Source organism: Somniosus microcephalus, chromosome 11, assembly GCF_052327205.1.
Source record: "Somniosus microcephalus isolate GS21.2 chromosome 11, FLI_Smic_1.0, whole genome shotgun sequence".
NCBI classification, from domain to species: Eukaryota; Metazoa; Chordata; class Chondrichthyes; order Squaliformes; family Somniosidae; genus Somniosus; species Somniosus microcephalus.
In genome coordinates, this window is record NC_140997.1 from 131,181,992 (window position 1) to 131,201,932 (window position 19,941).

The 19,941-nt window shown below is 46.7% G+C and overlaps 1 protein-coding gene across 3 annotated transcripts in view; it reads left to right on the forward strand.

Moving 5' to 3' along the window:
• The window catches only part of dock3 (dedicator of cytokinesis 3), a 1,512,713-nt gene that overhangs the window by 379,504 nt on the left and 1,113,268 nt on the right, over nucleotides 1-19,941 (forward strand). The window contains exon 2 of one of the 3 annotated variants that reach the window (XM_086001258.1): nucleotides 15,008-15,086. The exons of the other annotated variants lie outside the window; for them this stretch is intronic. Coding sequence (XP_085857384.1) covers nucleotides 15,008-15,086 — 79 coding nt within the window. The remainder of the gene's footprint in view (nucleotides 1-15,007; nucleotides 15,087-19,941) is intronic. 3 annotated transcript variants of the gene reach the window in all.

Sequence of the window (19,941 nt, forward strand, 5' to 3'; positions counted from 1 at the left end):
AAAAATGTTTTAATTTTAATTAATTCACCACTTACCTTGTAAAAAGCAGGCCTTACGCCTGCTTTTTACATGTCTTAACTTTTGCAGACTTACCCTCCCGGGAAAACCTGCAAAAAAAAACGAAGTTCGATGCGCACGCGCGGCCTCCCCCGCGCACGCATTCAACCTCTGAACCTCTTCGTTCAGGGGAACGGAAGTGCCGGTTTCCCGCGCATGCGCAGTGCATGCAGGAAACCAGCACTTCCATTGGGCCTACGGGTGAGTACCCCATGCGTACTCACCCGTGGAGACCCGAATTTCTGGGCCATTAATATATTACTCCCAATCCCATGAGCACTGTATATCCGTATGAAAAAAAGATTAGTTAAACACTTCCTTCACGAGTGTGCTTCCCCTTAAAGTCTGAATTTGATCTTATTTGGACCTATATAAGAGAAATTACTGAATTCAGCAATATAAGGGGCCTGCAGTAATACCTTTCAACAATTTCCAAATCTGTGTCTTGTTACCCTCACAAAGTCAGCATTTGTAACTCTTTTAAGGTAATATACCCCATTAATTTCATCATCCTGTTACACCTGCATATGAGTATTGTGCATGACCAGTGATGGTTGAAAAAGCACAGAAATCAAGCTATATCAGGCTGTAGAAAGGAGATTTCAGTCTGAGAAGGGTAATACTGCAGTAAATCATTCCTTGATTTCAAACTGTGTGTTTTGTCTTGTCTGTTAGAGCTGATATAATTGACGAGATTCATTATTTTGACTTTTCAAAATGGCTGTTGTCTGAATTGTACTTTTCATTTTAATCTAAGGCTACCAATATTTATTTGAGATGGATGGGACCCTTTATGCTTCCTATTCATCTTATGTAAAAGTATTGCTAGAATTTAAAATTTACACACATGCTAGTAAAATGTGCAGTAATCCATATTAATTTCCTTGTTATGGTAAAATATTGTTCTGTTGTCAATCTACAGAAAAGTGAAGATACCATTTCTGGACTAGTGTTTATCTATTACTGATTAAAAGAGACTGTTAATTATTGAGTAGCATGTAAAAGGTACACAGTTGGATATTGCAGCCAAAATCTGAGAGTATTTTACTGTGCACAAGAAAAGGCAAAATGAGCTGCAAGCCTCTGACCCTTTCACATCCATGTGCACTTTGATGAATTCTGACAAGCTCCTATGTTAGCTGATATTTTTAACGGTTCCCAAGCCTCAGGTACTGTCAGCCGTCATCACCCCTCACCTCAAAAAAAACAACAAAAAAAACCACCCTTGACCCCACTGTCCTTGCAAACTACCGCCCCATCTCTAACTTTCCTTTGCTCTCCAAAGCCCTTGAACGTGTTGTTGCCTCCCATCTTTCCCGCAACTCCATGTTTGAAACCCTCCAAACGGGTTTCCGCCTCGCCACATTACTGAAACGGTCCTTATCAAAGTCACAAATGACATCCAATGTGACTGTGACCATGATAAACTATCCCTCCTCATCCTTCGCGACCTGTCTGCAGCCTTTGACACAGTTGACCATACCATTCTCTTCCAATGCCTCTCCTCCTTTGTCCAGCTGGGTGGGACTGCCTTCGCCTGGTTCCATTCTTACCTATCCAGTCATAGCCAGAGAACCACCTGCTATGGCTTCTCTTTCCACTCCCGCACTTTTATCTCTGGAGTCCCCCAAAGATCTATTCATAGTCATAACAGCACAGAAGGAGGCCATTTGGCCCATCGAGTCCGTGCCGGCGCTCTGTAGAGCAATCCAGTCAGTCCCATTCCTCCTCTCTAACCCCATAGCCTTGCAAGTTTATTTCCCTAAAGTGCCTATCCAGTCTCCCTTTGAAAACATTGAGTGTCTCTGCTTCCACCACGTCCATCGGCAGTGAGTTCCAGGTCCTCACCACTCGTTGCGTAAAAAATGTATTCCTCACATTCCCCCGTATCTCTTGCCCAAAACCTTAAATCTGTGTCCCCTAGTCCTTGTACCATCAACTAGTGGGAGCAGCCTTTCCCCGTCTAGCCTATCCAAACCAGTCATAATCTTGTACACCTCTATCAAATCACCCCTCAACCTCCTTTGCTGTAATGAAAACAAATCCAGCTTCTCCAACCTGTCCTTGTAGCTAAGATCCCCCATCCCTGGAACCATTCTGGTAAATCTCCTCTGCACCCTCTCCAGGGTCTTCACATCCTTCCCAAAGTGTGGTGACCAGAACTGGATGCAATACTCCAGTTGTGGCCTAACCAGCACTTTATAAAGGTTCAGCATAACTTCTTTACTTTTGTACTCAATGGGCTCAATTTTAACTCAGCTGCCAGGCGGACTTTGAGGTGTGTGGGGGGTTAAAATCGAAATACCTGGGGGTCGGCACCCCCCCAGCCTGGTTCCTGACACCTAGCCATTTTAACCCAGGCGTGTCTGATGGTCCCGAATCAGTCCCGCCTGCAACAGGCGGGACTGGTTTTTAGTGCCCTTAAACAACACTCATTGGCCTTTATAATCCCATTTTAACAGGCCCTTGCCTGTTTAACCCTTTTCCCACGTAAAACACGCCTGGTGGGGATCACGCCTGTGAAACCTGGTGTGAGCACTATTGGCTTGCTGACTATCAGCTGCAGGTCAACCATTAAAGAGGAGATTTGATCTGTCATCATTTGCAGGTGGCAGGACTTTGTTGTCTCAGGCCTGGGGCAACTTTTACCAGGCTTAACCACACCTGTGGAAGGTTGGAGCCTCACACACTTCTCCAGTGCGACCTCCTGCGAAACCCCTCTCGCCACCCTCACTCAGCGCTTCCTCAACTGAGGCATCTACCAGAAGCATGGGAGGCCTTTTTTTCCTTCCCTTCTTGGCATTAGAGGACCTCCAGCCCCATTCGCGAAATGACACACGCCAGAAATGCAGCAGTTGCCATCAGAATTTTTATGCAAAACAAAGAACTGACGGCATTTTTACAAAATACACATTTCACCCAAGTGACTACCCTTGTGACTATTTGTGCTTTATTTTCCTCTTACGCGTGCTCCTACGTAGTGGTTCCCCTGTGGCTTCAGCAGATATGGAAGCCCCTTGCTCACTTTCCTGCTGCTCCTGTCTCGACACCTTTGGTGGGCGTCCTCTGGGGTGGCGAGCTTGTGAGGGCTCGTCAGTAGTCTGCTGCTCCTGCGGCTGTGCAGGAGTTGAGACGTCTATCTCAGTTGGGTGTGGACTCCGGCGGGGCTCTGACCAAGGGCTCTGCATTGGCATGTAAGTGTGAGCACTTGGAGAGGAGCCCCCACTTCCTTGAGGTCTGCCACCAACCTCCCTCTCATGGGTCAGGTCCCCCTCAGTGCCTGCAAGTGGCTTGAGAGCACCTTGCTGCACATCAGGGGGGCCATGGGGACCCGTATCTGCAATGGCAGTCCTACTCAGAAGGACTTCCATGAAGGTCTGGTTTCTCTGTCCGATAGATGCCCATCGCTCCTCAAGAGATGTCATTCTATTCTGAACACTCACCATGTTTTCCATACCCTGGCGACTAACCTCCTCCATGGCCGTAGCCCTCCTCTCCTCTACCGTAGCCCTCCTCTCTTCTACCGTAGCCATCCACTCCTCTCCGGTAGCCAGCCTTACCACGGAGGCAGCAATCATTTCCACGTAGGTAGCCATCCTTTCCGTGGTGATGCGTTCATGCACCACTGACTCCACAAAGGCTCTGCTCATGTTCGCTATGGAATCCTCCAATCGCTCCACACTCGCAGCGACCCTGGAGACAAAACCTGCCAGAGACTCCTGCATCTGTGCATGGAGTTCCATCACCTCTGATCTTATGGATGGACCCAGAGGCAGAGGTTCGACATGCAGCTGAGCCGAGTTGGCAGAGTCCTGCGCCCTCCGACGAGGACTCTCAACTGCTGTCCCTGTCTCCACAATCTGCTGATGCTCACTTGTGAGCTGTGATACACCAGGTGACAACTCTATGTCCCGAAGGTCCCACCGAGGTGTGAGTGTCTGCGCTGGTGCTGGGTGCGCTTATTTCTGCTGACGCTGCGCCCTCAGAGGTTGCAGATTCCTCTGAGGAGTCTGGCATCTCAGGCTCTTCCTCCTGCACACTGGGGACGGGGGCTCTCGATGGTCCTGTGGGGGAGTCAAGGAAAAAGTTAGAGATGTGATGCCAAGGTTACATGCACATTGCATTTTGCAGATGATCATAAGTCCATATGATGTAGCTTCAGAATCATTATCAGCGACTCATGCAATGCCAATGAGAGAGATGGAAAACTATTCTGTCATCAGCTTGCGGGGATGCACCTGTCTGTCCTTCCCCAACTTCCGCATCTCTGTCAGCCCCAACAATCTCCAGGACGGCCTCCTCCCAGGGGGTGAGCTGGGCTAATGAGGGCGGCCCTCCTCCGTCCTGGCTCGCGCTCTCCTGTTGTGAGCTCTCTTTTCCTGCAATGAGGGCGACAAGTGGAGGTTGAGTGAGAATGAAGGAGTGAGTGCAGAGATTGCATAGCATAGATACTTAGAAGGAGACAAAGATGGGGTGAGGTTGCAAGACCAAGGACCCTCCCTGTGTGTTGTCAGTTGTGTTCAAAGCATCAGAGTGAGAGGGAGTGTGAGGGCTGCATGGTGGAATAGGTATGTGAATGTGAGCATAGAGAGGGAATGGGTAAGGGTGCATGGATGTGAGTGTCAAGTGGGATGTGGAGGAAGAGATTGCTAAAGCTGAGTGCTGGTGAGGAAAGGCAATGGGGATCAGATTGAGGGTGATGGAAACTTCATACAGTACTTACTTTTCCAGTGCGATGAAGGTCATGGAATCTTTTCCTGCACTGCAACTAGGTGCGCCGTGTGAGCCCCAAGGAGCTGACTTCCCCAGCCACCTGTAGCCACACAGCCTTGGTCTGACTGGGAGGCCTCTTCCTCCCTGAAGAAGGGAACAGGACCTCCCTTTGGGCCCTAGCACCATCCAGCAATGCCTGGAGTGAAGCCTCATCAAATTTTGGGGCAGCTCTTGCCCTCCTTCTGGCCGTTGCTCCTGCAGGCTCCTGTGCCATCCTAATGGAAAAGTTTGGAAGCCTGCAGAAGAAGCAAGGCTTGCTGTGGACCCTAAAAGCAGCAGCAATGATGATGTCATATTCTGCGACTTTCTGACTGGAAATACTCAATTGCCAAGGCTTCCCACATGTTGGAAATCAATTGGCCAATTGAGTTAAAATTGCATCAATCTCACAGACCCATTTAGATCCGTGTGGGAAACACCAAATTTGGGGAACCCGACAATTCCCCGCACCTGAGTTAAAATCGACCCCAATACCTCTATTTATGAAGCCCAAGATCCCATATGCTTTGCTAACCACTCTCTCAGTATGCCTCGCCACCTTCAGGGACCTATGCACATTAACTCCCAGGTCCCTCTGTCCCGGCACACTCTTCAAAGCTATGCCATTAAGTGTTTATTGCCTCTCCCTGTTCCTTCTGCGAAAATGCATCACCTCACACTTCTGTATTAAATTCCATCTGCCCATTCTGCTAACCTTTCTATGTCCTGTTGCAGTTGATTGATATCTTCCTCACTGTTTGCCACATCCCAAAGTTTGGTGGCATCGGCAAATTTAGAAATTCTACTCTGTATTACAATATCCAGGTCATTTATATATATATATCAAAAAAAGCAGTGACCCCAGCACTGACCCTTGGGGAACACCACTGTCTACCATCCTCCAGTCTGAAATACAGCCATTTACCACAACTCGCTGTTTTCTGTCCTTAAGCCAATTCCTTATCTAAGCTGCCACTGACCCACCATGCCACTGCCATGAGTCTTAATTTTGTTAACCAGTCTTCTGTGTGGTACTTTGTCAAACGCCTTCCTAAAATCCATGTAGACAACGTCCATTGTGTTCCCTTCATCAATCTTCCCTGTTATTTCATCAAAAAATTCAATTAGATTAGTCAAACACAATCTTCCTTTTACAAATCCATGTTGGCTCTACTTTATTAGCTTAAACCTCTCCAAGTACCCGTTAACTTTTTCCTTGTTTATTGTTTCTAAAACTTTACCCACCACTGATGTTAAACTGCCCGGCTTGCAGTTACTAGGATTGTCCTTGCACCCTTTCTTGAACAATGGTGTCACATTTACCACTTTCCAATCCTCAGGCACCTCCCCCGCATCTAGGGAAGATTGGAAAATTATGGCAAGCCCTTCTGCTATCTCCTCCCCGAATTCCCTTAGCAACCTGGGATGCAAGCCATCTGGACCAGGTGACTTATCCACTCTAAGCATACCCAGCCTCTCTAGTACATCCTGTCTATCAATTTTGACCCCTTCCATTGCTTCTACCTTTTCCACTTCTACCGATATTTTGTCAGCATCCACCTCCTTAGTAAACACCGATACAAAGAACTTATTGAGTATTCTAGCCTTGCCCTGCGCCTCTAAACATATATCTCCTTTGTCCCTAATAGACCCCACCCCGCCTCTTACTACCCGCTTACTGTTTACATGCCGGTAGAAGATTTTTGGGTTCCCTTATATGTTAATCGCTATTCTACCCTCATATTCTGTCTTTGCCAATCTTATTTTCATCTTCTCTTCCCCTCTCAACATATTGTATTTGGTCTGGTTCTCCCTTGAAGAATTCATGGCCCCCTCCGATTTCTCATCTACATGCTGCCCCTCAGCGACATCATCCGTAAACATATCAGGTTCCACATGTACGCTGATGACACCCAGGTCTATCTCACCACCACCTCTCTCGACCCCTCCACTATCTCAGATTTGTCCAATATGAGCAGAAATTTCCTCCAATTAAATAGTGTGAAGACCAAAGCCATTGTTTTCGGTCCCCGCCATAAGTTCTGTTCGCTAGCCACCGACTCCATCCTTCTAGCAACTGTCTGAGGCTGAGCCAGACCATTCGCAACCTTGGTGTTGTATTTGAAACTGAGATGAGCTTCCGATCACATATCCGCTCCATCACCAAGACCGTCTACTTCCACCTCCGTTAGATCGCTCAACTCAGCCCCTGCCTCAGCTCATCTGCTGCTGGAACCCTCATCCGTGCCTTTGTTAGCTCCAGACTAGACTATTCCAATGCACTCCTGGCCAGCCTCCAATCTTCCACCCTCCATAAACTTGAGCGTGTCCAAAACTCTGCTGCCCATATCGTAACTCGCACCAAGTCCCGTTCACCCATCACCTCTGTGCTCACTGATCTACATTGGCTCCTGGTCTGGCAAATCCGTAATTTTAAAATTATCACAATTTTTTTCAAATCCCTCCATAGCCTTGCCCCTCCCTATCTCTGAAACCTCCTCCAGACTTACAACCCTCCAAGATCTCTGTGCTCCTCCAATTCTGGTTTCTTGCCCATCCCCTGTTATAAGTGCTCCACCATTGGTGCCCATGCTTTCAGACCAGGCCTTAAGCTCTGGAATTCCATCCTTGCCCTTTAAAACCTACCTCTTTGACCAAGCTTTTGATTATCTGTCCTAATATCTCCTTATGTGGCACGGTGTCAAATTTTGTTTGCTAAGACTCCTGTGAAGCTCCTTGGGACGTTTTACTACATTATAAATGCAAGTTGTTGTTGTTGATACCATATACTAAATATTTCCATATTTGAAAGTTATTTGTGAAGGCTAACCTCCTGCATCACCAATGCCCTGTGGAACTGTTCCTGTGACATAGGGATGGCCCATGAATATCCCAGAGTGGGTCCACAGACTTTAATGGGAGTTGGCACTTCTGACCAGCATAGGGCCTGATACTAAGCTGCCTGACCCCTGGAAAGCCCTCTCTTGTCTGTGGTGCTTTTTTCAGGGATCAAATATATTGTACAATGTAGGGACCTTTCAAAATAAGTATATTTGTTCTAACCTAGAATTGAAGAGGAGGAAAAGTACTTTACATTGAAAGCATTCTGTCCAACAGTTAACAGTTTTAAATTGAGCTGTGTCTTTGTTATATATGTCATTCAATCCCGAACGTCAAAATCGCATAAGCATCTGTGAGACATCCAGTGGCTATGCAGACTGAACCGGTAACATTAACCTCAGCAGTTAACCAAAGGTATGTAAAACGGATATGGTTCAGTACCCTGCCAAATACATTGTATACCTGCCAATAAAAGTAATTAATCCTCAAACTCATTTGGACTCTCGGGGAAAAATTTGGTTGGTTATCACCCCTCGTTAGCGCCTCCGGGGGGCGGTCATGGGGCGTTAGGAACTTAGCGTGGTGAGGTTAGCACCGCTCGCGAAATTGACCAGACGTTTTGTGGTGGTGCTAAGCACTATCGCCACAATCTCCTGTGCCCGCAGATCGTGACGTCAGTCGGGCGTGCAACAACCCGGTAGCACCCCGGACAGGATATTGAGTCACGCCCCCTGCCTTTCCGTCTGCCGCTAGGAACGACAGGTAGAGGGGAACGTTTTGCAGTAGGGAAGGGGCTGGAGGAGCGCTATTTAAAGGCGGCCGCTTCCTGCCTTTTCTTGTCAGCGATATTTTTGTACCATGCATGCTGAGAGGGTGAGAGACGCCTGGAGAGATTCAACACTGTGCGAAGGAGTTTTGGGTCCTGAGCAGCACTTTGGAGGTTAATTTTTATTTCACCTTCATTCCAGTGATTTAGAAGATACTCTGGAGGCTGCACTGACTCGGGGCGTCGTCCTGCACCTGCAGAATCGGAGGCAGCAGAGGCGTAGAGAGAGAGTGACAAACATGGCCAGAGGGATCTCTGTTGGTGGCAGTGAAGGTGCGACAGTGGCTCTGAATTTTTATGCAAACGGCTCCTTTCAAGCTTCTACTGTGGACACCGCAAATATCTTCCAGTTCACTGTCCATTGTTGTATCCGGGAAGTGACAAATGCCTTGTATAAAAGGAGACGCGAGTACATCTCTTTCCCTATGAGCCGGGACAAGCAGCGCGAACGAGCATGTGGCTTTGCTAGGATAGTGGGCTTCCCCATGGTGCAGGGTGCCATTGACTGCACGCATGTGGCATTGCGGGCACCGCATGAAAATGCAGAGGTATTCCGAAACCACAAGGGCTACCACTCCTTAAATGTGCAGTTGGTCTGTGACCACACACAGCTCATACTCGCCGTCAATGCCCGCTATCCTGGCAGCAGCCATGATGCTTTCATCCTGCGCCAGACTGGTGTGCCAGATGTTTTCCAGGCACCACATCACCCAAGTGGTTGGCTCCTCAGGGACAAGGGTTATCCATTCTGCACCTGGCTGATGACACTGCTCCGTAACCCCAACACCCTTGCTGAGCTACGGTATAATGGAGAGCCATAGCGCCACCAGGAACATAATTGATCAGACGATCGGCGTGCTGAAGCAACGGTTCTGCTGTCTGGACCACTCGGGAGGAGCCATGCAGTACTCTCCTGAGCGAGTCTCCCTGTTCATAGTTGTGTGCTGCATGCTTCACAACCTGGCAATCCTGAGGACCCAACCATTGCCACCAGGGATTGGTGCACCACCTGAGGAGGAGGAGGAGGAGGAGGAGGATCAGCAGCTCCAACGTGGGAGGGAGGCGCACAATGTTGCCAGTGCAAGGGCCGTCTGTGAACGGCTGATAAGCCGTTTCTAGGCCCTTACTGAGAAGATGGCTTCTGCCATGGAGAATAACATCATGGACAGCATCCCGCACCCCCTATTGCCGGCCAAAGCTGGAATGATTCAAAAGACCAAAAATGTAAATATTGAATAAAAAAACTTATTTATTTTACAAACTGTGTGTGTGTCATTTATTCAGGACAAACAATTAGAAACCAACACAACAAATCATGAATTAACAGAACTCGTTCTCACAACATGGAGATAAATGGCAAAACAGTAAACAAATGTAATCACACGAACCTTGACCTTTACCACAAACATTCCCACCATTTATTTACACATCCTACTGTTGGCCCTTCGAGGGTGATCTCCATCCCCTGCGCACTTCCCCCCCTTCCCACCCTACTGCTTCTCCGTAATGGGGCCCCGGTGGCTGCAGCAAGGCTGGTGGAAGGCTGCTCAATGCTGGATCCAGAGACTGCAGATGCCCTTGAAGGACGCCCTTGACCAACTCTGGGCCTGGAAGGCCCGGCTGCAGACTGCACCAACTCTGCATGGGCAGCAGCAGTCTGGGCTGACTGTGTTGCAGGCCGTGGCAAGTGCAATGAGGAAGTGCTAATGGTGGGAGCAGGAATGCTATCCTCCTGAGAGAGGACAGCACCTTCCTGCTCGACCGGCACACTGGCACTCCCACGGGGCAGTACCTCAGCATCCAGAGCAATCTGCTCAAGCACAGATTGCTGGCCTGCTGTGGCACCGTGAGAGCCCCGGAGCAATGTGGCCAACCCAGCAAGGATGGCAGCAGTCAGTGCTTGCATGACATCAATCTGAGACTGCATGAGAGCAGTCTGAGATTGGATGGCACCAGCCAATTACTGAATTGCAGCACTAAGCCGTTGCGTTGCGTCGGCCTGTGCTGCAGCGGAGTGCTCCACACTCCTAGCCAGTCCATTCATGCTTTCGGGCACCCTTGCCGTTGCACCCATGAGCTCAGTGTGCATGCTCAAGGCCTGGCTATACATGGCTGCGATCTTCATCTGAGTCCTGGGCAGCAGGACTCGCTTGCCTACTCGCCCTCCGGGGAGCTGGTCCCCGAGTTTCCCTACCCCCATGGCGTTGCTGCAGCCTGCTGGGTCCAGGAGCTTCACCCTCATCAGACCCTGCTCCCCTCGAGGGAAGGCGTGGCCCCAGTGTCGGAATTGGCTCCCTCGGGAGACGCAGGTGGTGAGGCTCTGGCTTCCTCTTCCTCCTCATCTGGGGCGTCGCTGCCACTGGCAGGCTGAGGGACAGGCTGGTCAGCTGGTGGTTCACTATCTGAAAGCAGGGAGGTATGAGAGTGTCTTTAGCGTGAGGACAGGGGGGCAGGAAGGGAGCAAGGACTGGAGACAGTTAGTAAGTTGGATTGAAAGTGTAAAAGGCTGGTGTTGTGAGGGGCAAGTGGTATGAGAGAGGAGAGAAAGCTGATGAACATACCATTGCTGTCCCCAAGGGGGTCGACCTTTCCAGCGGCCACGGCACCTATGATCTGGCTGGCAACAATCCTGTGCACTCTCCAAATCGGTCAGGGGGTGAAGGTCAGCCGGTCCTGTGCGTTGCTGCTCCCGCCTGTTATGAGAGAGCTTGGCCTGCAAGAAAAAGGACGGCGTCTGAGTGAGTGTGCAGCCATGTGCTTGCCTGATGTGCCTCCCATAGTTGAATAGCCCTTAATGTATGCAGCCATGTGCTTGCCTGATGTGCCTCCCATAGTTGAATAGCCCTTAATGTATGCAAGGTGTGGAATGTGCATGTGTCTTTTATGAGATGGCCATAGGTCTTGGATGAGTGCTGTGCATGTGGGATTTTAAATCCTCTGGCCACAGAGTGAAGTTGAGATGGAGAGATGTATAGAGGTATTAAAAAGCATCCACTCACCCTGATGACCCGAGTGAGACCATTGAACTTCTTCCTACATTGAGTGTGACTCCTCGGCACCAGGCTCCTTGAGGAGACGTGCTGAGCCACCTCCCTCCACACTCTTCGGTACTCCCGGGGCAGTGGCCTCCTGCCACTCTCTGGGTACAGCACTGCCTGTCGCTGCTCGACAGCGCCAACCAGAGCCACCAAGGCCTGGCCGCTAAAGCGCTGAGCTCTCTCTCTGGGCCTATCCAGCACTCCTCTCAGCACAGTGGTGGTAGGTCTTTCTAGCACCAGAGTCAACGCTACAATGAGAAGGGTGTGCTTGGCTAGTAAGATGGACCCTCCCCTTTAAGAACTGGCCAGCGCCAGTCTGTCTGGATTCCATTGCTAACTGACATCACCTGAGCTTCAGTAGTGTTGTGAGGTATCGCCTCGCTCCTCGACGTTAGCGCCTTAAGAGAGGTGTGTAGCGCCTGATTTAGCGCTCAAATCACCTCCAGGAACGGTCGAGGTGAATTTTGCAGTCGGAGGCGATAATTAGCGCCGGGTGCTAAACTTTGCACCCGGCCGATATTAGCGCCCCAAAATGGCCGATACCGAATTTTTCCCCCTCAGAACTTTAAACAGAGCTACTTATGGCAATTTTCCCTTTTGCTTTGTTATTGCTTTGCTTGAAATTAATATGCTGTGTTGTAACCTGGCATATGCATTGGCCTGGAATTTGTGGTCAGCGGTGAAGCAAAGGCATTCGCCACTGGCCCCGAAGTAAGCTTCGCACAAAGATCTCGCGATCTCTGTGTCAAGAAGTTTGGGTTTTCCGACGCGTGATTCAAATCAACGGAGTATAGTGGGGGTCCCCTAGTGAGAACAGCAACATCTAAGCAGCTAATCAAAACGCAGAATTCTCGCAGACAGCGAACCAGGAAGTGGGTAAGCTCTTAAAATTCGAACTTTTTAAATACGTTCGAGAGTGTAATACAAAAATTGGGGCTTTCACATGGGGGAAAAGGCAATCTTGAAATAAAGATGAACAAACTTATGTTTGTAAGTTAAACCTATGTAAAACCTTAAATATATATTTTTTAATTTCTTAAATTTATATTTTTATTAAAATGGGTAAATTTGACATTGCACAAAATTTAAATTACTTTTTCAGGCCCATAACATTTGTTTAGCAGTCAAAACACTGTTGAAACACCAGTTATACCTAATCCCTTTGAGCCTAACTTTTCGTGGGCAATTTAACAGCTTAATTACTGCAGAAGAGCCACAGTTTTCGTCAGTTTCCCCGATTTGAGTGATTTCACTGATTGCTGGCTCTGGCGGGCGAGGGGACATAGCGCAGCCTGTGAAGGAGCAGTGGATGACGGACCGCAACTTCAGGATTCCCGTGTTAGGATGTGCATGCGCTACATCCTGAAGTTGCGGTTAGTTTCAAAGGGGTAATAACAGTGAACAGTGTTAGTTCACTGTTATTACCCACTGCAAATTTCGGGCCAATAAAAATCTCCCCACCCACTCATATCCTCACAAGTGCCTAACTCTCTTTTGCCCCCAAACTACACTGCTATCGTTGATCGGCACAACTCCCTTACTTCCATGTTTAATGCCTTCATCCCATCACCCCAATACAAGTATATTAAGAAAAAGAGAGTGGCTAAGAGTATTATGGGCCCCTTAAAGACAGACGTAGGTGATACTGTAATTGAAAATCAGGAAATGACAGATTTGTATCGGTCTTCACAGTAGAGGAAGAGGACAAAGTACCAGAGATACGAGGAAAGCTAAAACTAATTCAAGGGGAGGAATTTATTAGATTTAATATAAATAGAAATTTAAAAAGTGGTAATGGGGAAAATAATAGGACTAAAAATAGTTACATTTCCAGGACCTGCTGGTTTCCACCCCAGGGTATTAAAAGAAGTAGGTTAAGAAATTGTAGATGCTCTAGTCATGATCTTCCAAAACTCCCTCTCTTCAGGAATTATCCCTTTGGATTGGAAAATTGCCAATGTTAATCCATTATTTAAGAAGGTAGGAGAGATAAACTAGAAAATTATAGGCCTATTAGTCGAAAGTCTGTTGTGGGGAAGTTACTAAAATCTGTTATTAGGGACAGAGTGACTGAAAACTTGGACAAATATGAACTGATCAGAGAGAACCAGCATGGATTTGTAAAGGGTATGTCATGTCTAATGAGCATAGTTAAATTTTTTTGAGGAGGTAACTAAAGTGGTAGATAAGAGAGTGTCTATAGAAGTTATTTATATGGATTTCCAGAAGGCATTCAAATAGGTTCCACATAGGAGACTACTGACAAAAATGAGAGCACATTGAATTGGAGGTAACCTACTGACATGGGTAGGGAACTGGTTAGGAGGTAGGAGTCGGAGAGTAGGGATAATAGGTATGTACTCAAATTGACAGGATGTGACTGGTGGTGTCCTCCAGGGATCTGTACTGGGGCCACAGCTTTTCACTATTTACAAATGACTTAAATGAAGGAATAGAGAGCCGTATATCCAAGTTTGCTGACGACACTAAGTTAGGTGAAACAGTAAATAGTGTAGGTGGGAGTAGAAAGTTGCAAAGGGACATTGATAGATTAAATGAATGGGCAAAACAGTGGCAAATGAAGTTCAATGTGGGGAAGTGTGAGGTCATCCACTTTGGACCTAAGAAAGATAGATCAGAGTATTTTCTAAATGGTGAGAAGCTCGGAACTGTGGAGGAGTAGAGAGATTTAGGGGTTCAAGTACAGAAATCACTAAAAGCTAGTGGACAGATACAAAAAATAATTTAAAAGGCTAATGAAATGTTGGCCTTTATCTCAAAGGGGGCTGGAAAACAAAGGGGTATAAGTTATGTTAGAGTTATATGAAACTCTGGTTAGACCCCATTTAGATTACTGCATTCAGTCACCACACCTCAGGAAGAATATATTGGCTTTGGAGGTGGTGCAGCGCAGATTCACCAGTTACCGGAGCTAAAATGGTTAAATTATGAGGGCAGGTTGCATAGACTAGGCTTGTACTCCTTTGAAGATTAAGGGGTGACCTGAGGTATTTAAGATAATTAAATGACTTGATAGGGTAGAGAGAAACTATTTTCTCTAGTGAGGGAGTCCAGAACAACCTGAAAATTAGACCTAGGCAGTTCCGCGGTGATGTCAAGAAGCACTTGTTCATACAAAGAGTGGTGGAAATCTGTAAAACTCTCCCCCAAAAAGCTGTTGGAACTAGGTCAATTTCAAATTTTAAAACTAAGATTGATAGATTTTTGTTATGTAAGGGTATTAAGGATTACAGTACCAAGGTGGATAAATGGAGTTAAGATATAAATCAGCCATGATCTAATTAAATGGCGGAACAGGCTCGAGGGGCTGAATTACACAGTAATGCTTTGATTCACTGATCGAATTTCAAATTTGGCGTTTGTGTGTGTGTGTACCATACACACCTGTGTACACACCCGCTGTATGAAAAGGTACACACAAGGTTTTAATATGTTCCTATATTCTAGTTTCTGGCCCTCTTTGTTTCCCCAGCAAATCAGCTATCTCCATGAACTCAAGTCTGTTTTTCTTAATTTGCCCAATCCAGGAATTAGGTGGAAGGATGTCTGCTGTAAGTATATAACTATATTAAGTGACTGTTACTTACTTGGTTGTTCACTTTTTATAAAATAAAGTTGTTTCATATTCAGAACAATATGATGCTTTACCACTTTCGAAGACCAGAGTGGGATCTTATGAAGACATAGGATGAGTCCAGTACCCAAAAATAATTAAGAGACTGAGTTTGATGTCGGTTTCCTGGGCACTTTACCAAAATTTACCTCGATCTCAAGACAATGATAGACATTCTCATGAGTATGAGGAGTTGGGACTCAAACATGAGGGTGATTTAAGATGGCCAAAATCATCTAGGTTAAGAAGATTAGAAAAGACCCAAAAATGTAAATACTCACCAACATTACCAACTTCTTTCTATCCTCTGGCATTTTCCTTTCCCCTTTGAAAACTTTTGTCACCTCCTTCTAAAAGAGCTTATCTTCAACTCACCTACTGTCCCAAATTACTGCTTTATCTCCAACCTGTCGTGTCTGGCACAAAGTCATGCATCCCTATCACTCCATCCAGCAGCTTCTTGTTCTTCTGTATCGCTTCAAGATCCTCATCCTCATTTTCAACTCCATCCAGAGGTTTGTTCCACTTTCTCCAACCTGCATATCTCAGCTTACAAATTCCATTCTTCTGATTCTTGAGTTCTGCTCGTCCCCTCCTTCCTTCACTTCACAATCAGTGGCAGATCTTTTAGTAATTATACTTCTGACTGAAATATTCTCTCAAGAACTTTGCCCTGGTACCTCTTCCCCTTCAAAAATCTCTTGAAAATCTGCCTCTCCAAGTTTGAGGTTCCCACTCTTTATTGTATGCTGTTGCTCAACGTCATACTTTTGCCTTGTAAAGTGCTCTGAACCACTCTGAGCCATCGAGTACTAAATGCTGAGATGCTTTTATCTTCCTACGTGTGATGTTGCCTCACACCAGTTGATGCCAGGATCTTTTTACATCACTAATGCTACATTACGTTCTCACTGCAGCGCCATTACAAATGTGTATTATCTATATTATGATGTTCTTGAGAAGTGTCAAATTTCTTATTTCTTACCTTATCCTCCATATACTTTAGGTGGACTCTTCATTCAGGTTGAAGCAAACTGAATAGTCCTCTTCTACACCCCTGCTCTCCTTAAAAGGCTACTGTTCCACTGTGATAGCCCTTAGCTACCTCACTCAAATAGCCATTCTTTGTGCTCAAGTCTAGACAGTGAGTGCCAGTAGATTATTCAATTGTGTAGATCATCACAGTTGAACTTTATCCTGAACTTTCAGCAAGGATTACTGAATAGCAATGAAGCATGGGGACTCTTGCTGTCTTTTTCTAAACTGCCTTAGTGTTGGTATATTGAGGCCACTTGGAATGCTTCATGGCTAATTTTAGTTGAAATCAGCTAATTTGCCACAGTCCCTATAACATAGAGACAGGGAATAGATCATGAAGCCTGCTCTGCCATTTTATTCGTTATGGCATCTCGATCTTTTTAATCCCAATTCCCTACCCTTTCTCCATATCTCTTGGGTATCTCCATCCCTGTAACGATTTTCAGATTGCACCACATATTTTTGTCATGCTCAGTGCTGATGATAACTACTGTAAATGAATCAGGCTTATTTAAAGGCCATAATTAGACAGTAGCAAAAAAATCAATAAACCAGACTTTACTTGATTACAGAATGTTGCTTAATTCACTGAATCTGTTACAACAACAACTTGTAGTAGCACATTTAATGTAGTAAAACGTCCCAAGGCACTTCACATGAGTGTTACAAAACAAAATTTGACACCAAACCACAGAAGGCGATATTAGGGCAGAAGAGTTAGGAGCATTTTAAAGGAGGATAGAGAGGCGGAGAGGTTTAGCGAGGGAATTCCAGAGCTTAGGGCCTTAGCAGCTGAAGGCACGCCCACCAATGTTGGAATGATTAAAAGTGGGGATGCTCAAGAGGCCAGAATTGGAGGAGCGCAGATATCTCGGAGGGTTGTAGGGCTGGAGGAGGTTGCAGAGATAGGGAGGAGCGAAGCCATGGAAGGATTTGAAAACAGGGATGAGAATTTTAAAATTGAGTCGTTGCTTAAGCGGGAGCCAATGTAGGTCAGCGAGCACAGGAGTGATGAGTGAACAGGATTTGGTGCGAGTTAAGGCACAGGCAGCAGAGTTTTGGATGAGCTCAAGTTTATGGAGGATAGAAAGTAGGAGGGCGGACAGGAGTGTGTTGGAATAGTCAAGTCTAGAGCAGCAGATGAGGCAGGGGCGGAGACGGGCAATGTTCCAGAGGTGGAAATAGGCGGTCTTAGCGATGGCATGGATATGTGGTCGGAAGCTCATTTTTGGGTCAAATATGACACCAAGGTTGCGAACAGTCTGGTCCAGCCTCAGAGAGTTGTCAGGGAGAGGGATGGAGTTGGTGATTAGGGAATGGAGTTTGTGGCGGGGACCGAAGACAATGGCTTCGGTTTCCCAATATTTAATTAGAGGACATTTCTGCTCATCCAGTACTGGATGTCGGACAAGCAGTCTGACAATTTAGAGACAGTGGAGGGGTCGAGAGAGGTGTTGTCAGCGTACATATGGTAACGGATGCTGTGTTTTTGGATGATACTGCCGAGGGACAGCAAAAGAAATAAATATTACTAAACTCCAGATTTCTGAAGTAGTATGTGTCATGAATCTTACCATTCATGTAGAAATGACGCATGAGATAACACTGGGCGGCCAGCTGGTGGCGCCGTCCAAGGTCCACATTCAATGGATCATCCTCCGCCATTTCCGCCACCTCTAACGTGATCCCACCACCAAACACATCTTCCCCTCACCTCCCCTTTCAGCATTCCGAAGGGACCGCTCCCTCCGCGACACCCTGGTCCACTCCTCAATCACCCCCAACAGCCCTTCTCCTTCACCTGGCACCTTCCCGTGCAAACGCAGGAGATGCAACACATGCCCTTTTACCTCCTCCCTTCCCACTGTCCAGGGCCCCAAACACCCCTTCCAGGTGAAATAGCGATTTACTTGTACTTCTTGCAATTTAATATGCTGTATTCGCTGCTCACGATGCAGTCTCCTCTACATTGGGGAGACCAAACGCAGATTGGGCGACCGCTTTGCGGAACACCTCCGTTCAGTCCGTAAGGGTGACCCTGAGCTTCCGGTCGCCTGTCACTTTAATTCTCCGCTTCACTCCCGCTCTGATCTCTCTGTCCTAGGCCTATTACATTGTTCTAATGAAGCTCAAAGCAAGCTCGAGGAACAGCACCTCATCTTTCGATTGGGCACTTTGCAGCCTGCCGGACTCAACGTAGAGTTCAACAATTTCAGATAATAATCCCTGCCCCCATTTTTCATGCAGTATGATTTTGCCATTCCCATTTCCAACATTTTCACAGCATGTTCTTTCAATTCCTTCCTCCCCTCCTAGCCCCCCCCCCCTGTCTCTGCACCTGCTTAAAAAATCTGTTACATTTCCAGCTTTTTCCAGATCTGATGAAGGGTCCCAGACCTGAAACGTTAACCCTGTTTCTCTCTCCACGGATGCTGCCTGGCCTGCTGAGTATTTCCAGCATTGTCTGTTGTTATTATATATACTCGGGTGTGGGCCCAGCTTGCTCAGGACGTTTTTGTAACCAGGAACTAGTGATGTAACTAGAACTCATGGTTGTGAAAAGTTGATTAAAGCCTTGTTTTATACTCAAACCAAGTGCTTAGTAGTTTTCTTACATCAATTTAATCAACTGTGTATCGGCTCCACGCTCTGAGTGATTTCAGGAACAGCCAGCTACGACTTCGACTGTAGAAGGGAACTCCGACGTAGTAATCAATCCATCATGGACAAACTACTCAGACCCGCCCGTCTTGACCTGGACCCGAATTCACCTACAACTGCTAAGGTATGGAAACACTGGTATCGTACCTTCAGCAACTTCCTCAAGGTGTGTGGTGAAAATGTTCCTGATAAATTAGAGATACTTGCCAATTATGTATCTCCTCATGTGTTTGACTATATCGAAGACTGTGTAGACTATGACTCTGCTATCCTAATATTACAGTGACTATATGTTAAGGCCCCAAACAAAATTTTTGCTCGGCATCTACTGGCCACAACTCGACAACAACCCGGGGAATCACTTGACTAATTCCTTCAAAAGCTTTGCAGACTCAGCAAGGATTGTAATCTTAAAGCTGTCATAGCTGAGCAGTACCAGGAGGAGTTAATTCGTGATTCCTTTATTAATGGGATTGCATCTCCCTTCATACGTCAGCGTCTGTTGGAGAATAAAACCCTCGAGTTACAGGCTGCCTATGACCAGGCATGTTCTCTGGACTTAGCAAAGAGGAATGCAGATACCTATCTTTTACCACGTGCACGGGCTGCTGCTATCACTTTTAGTGACTCCTTCGATAGGCCTCGGGCAGAAGCCCTCACTGATGATGACTCTAACCTAGCTGATGACAACCCTACCCTAGAAGCCTTCACTGATGACGACCCTGCCCTAGCGGCATCTTGGCAATCTGGAAGGAAGTATTTCTTCTGTGGAGGTGCATTCCACTATAGGAAATTTTGCCCTGCTCGTAATGCAACCTGCAATCATTGCAGTAAGAAAGGTCACTTTTCTAAGGTATGCCAGTCAAGAGCCTTTGTTAGTAAGAAAGGCCACTTTTCTAAGGTATACCGGTCGAGAGCCCTTGTTAGTTTTGCAGCTACTATCTATAAAACTGCTCCTCCCCCAAGAGCCACTACTAAGGTTACAGCTGCAATCTATAAAACTGCTCCTCCCCCAAGAACCACTACTAAGGGTAAAACTGCTCCTCCTCCCATCACAGTTGTTTTCCCCCAAAGTCTGTCCCATGCAGCTACGA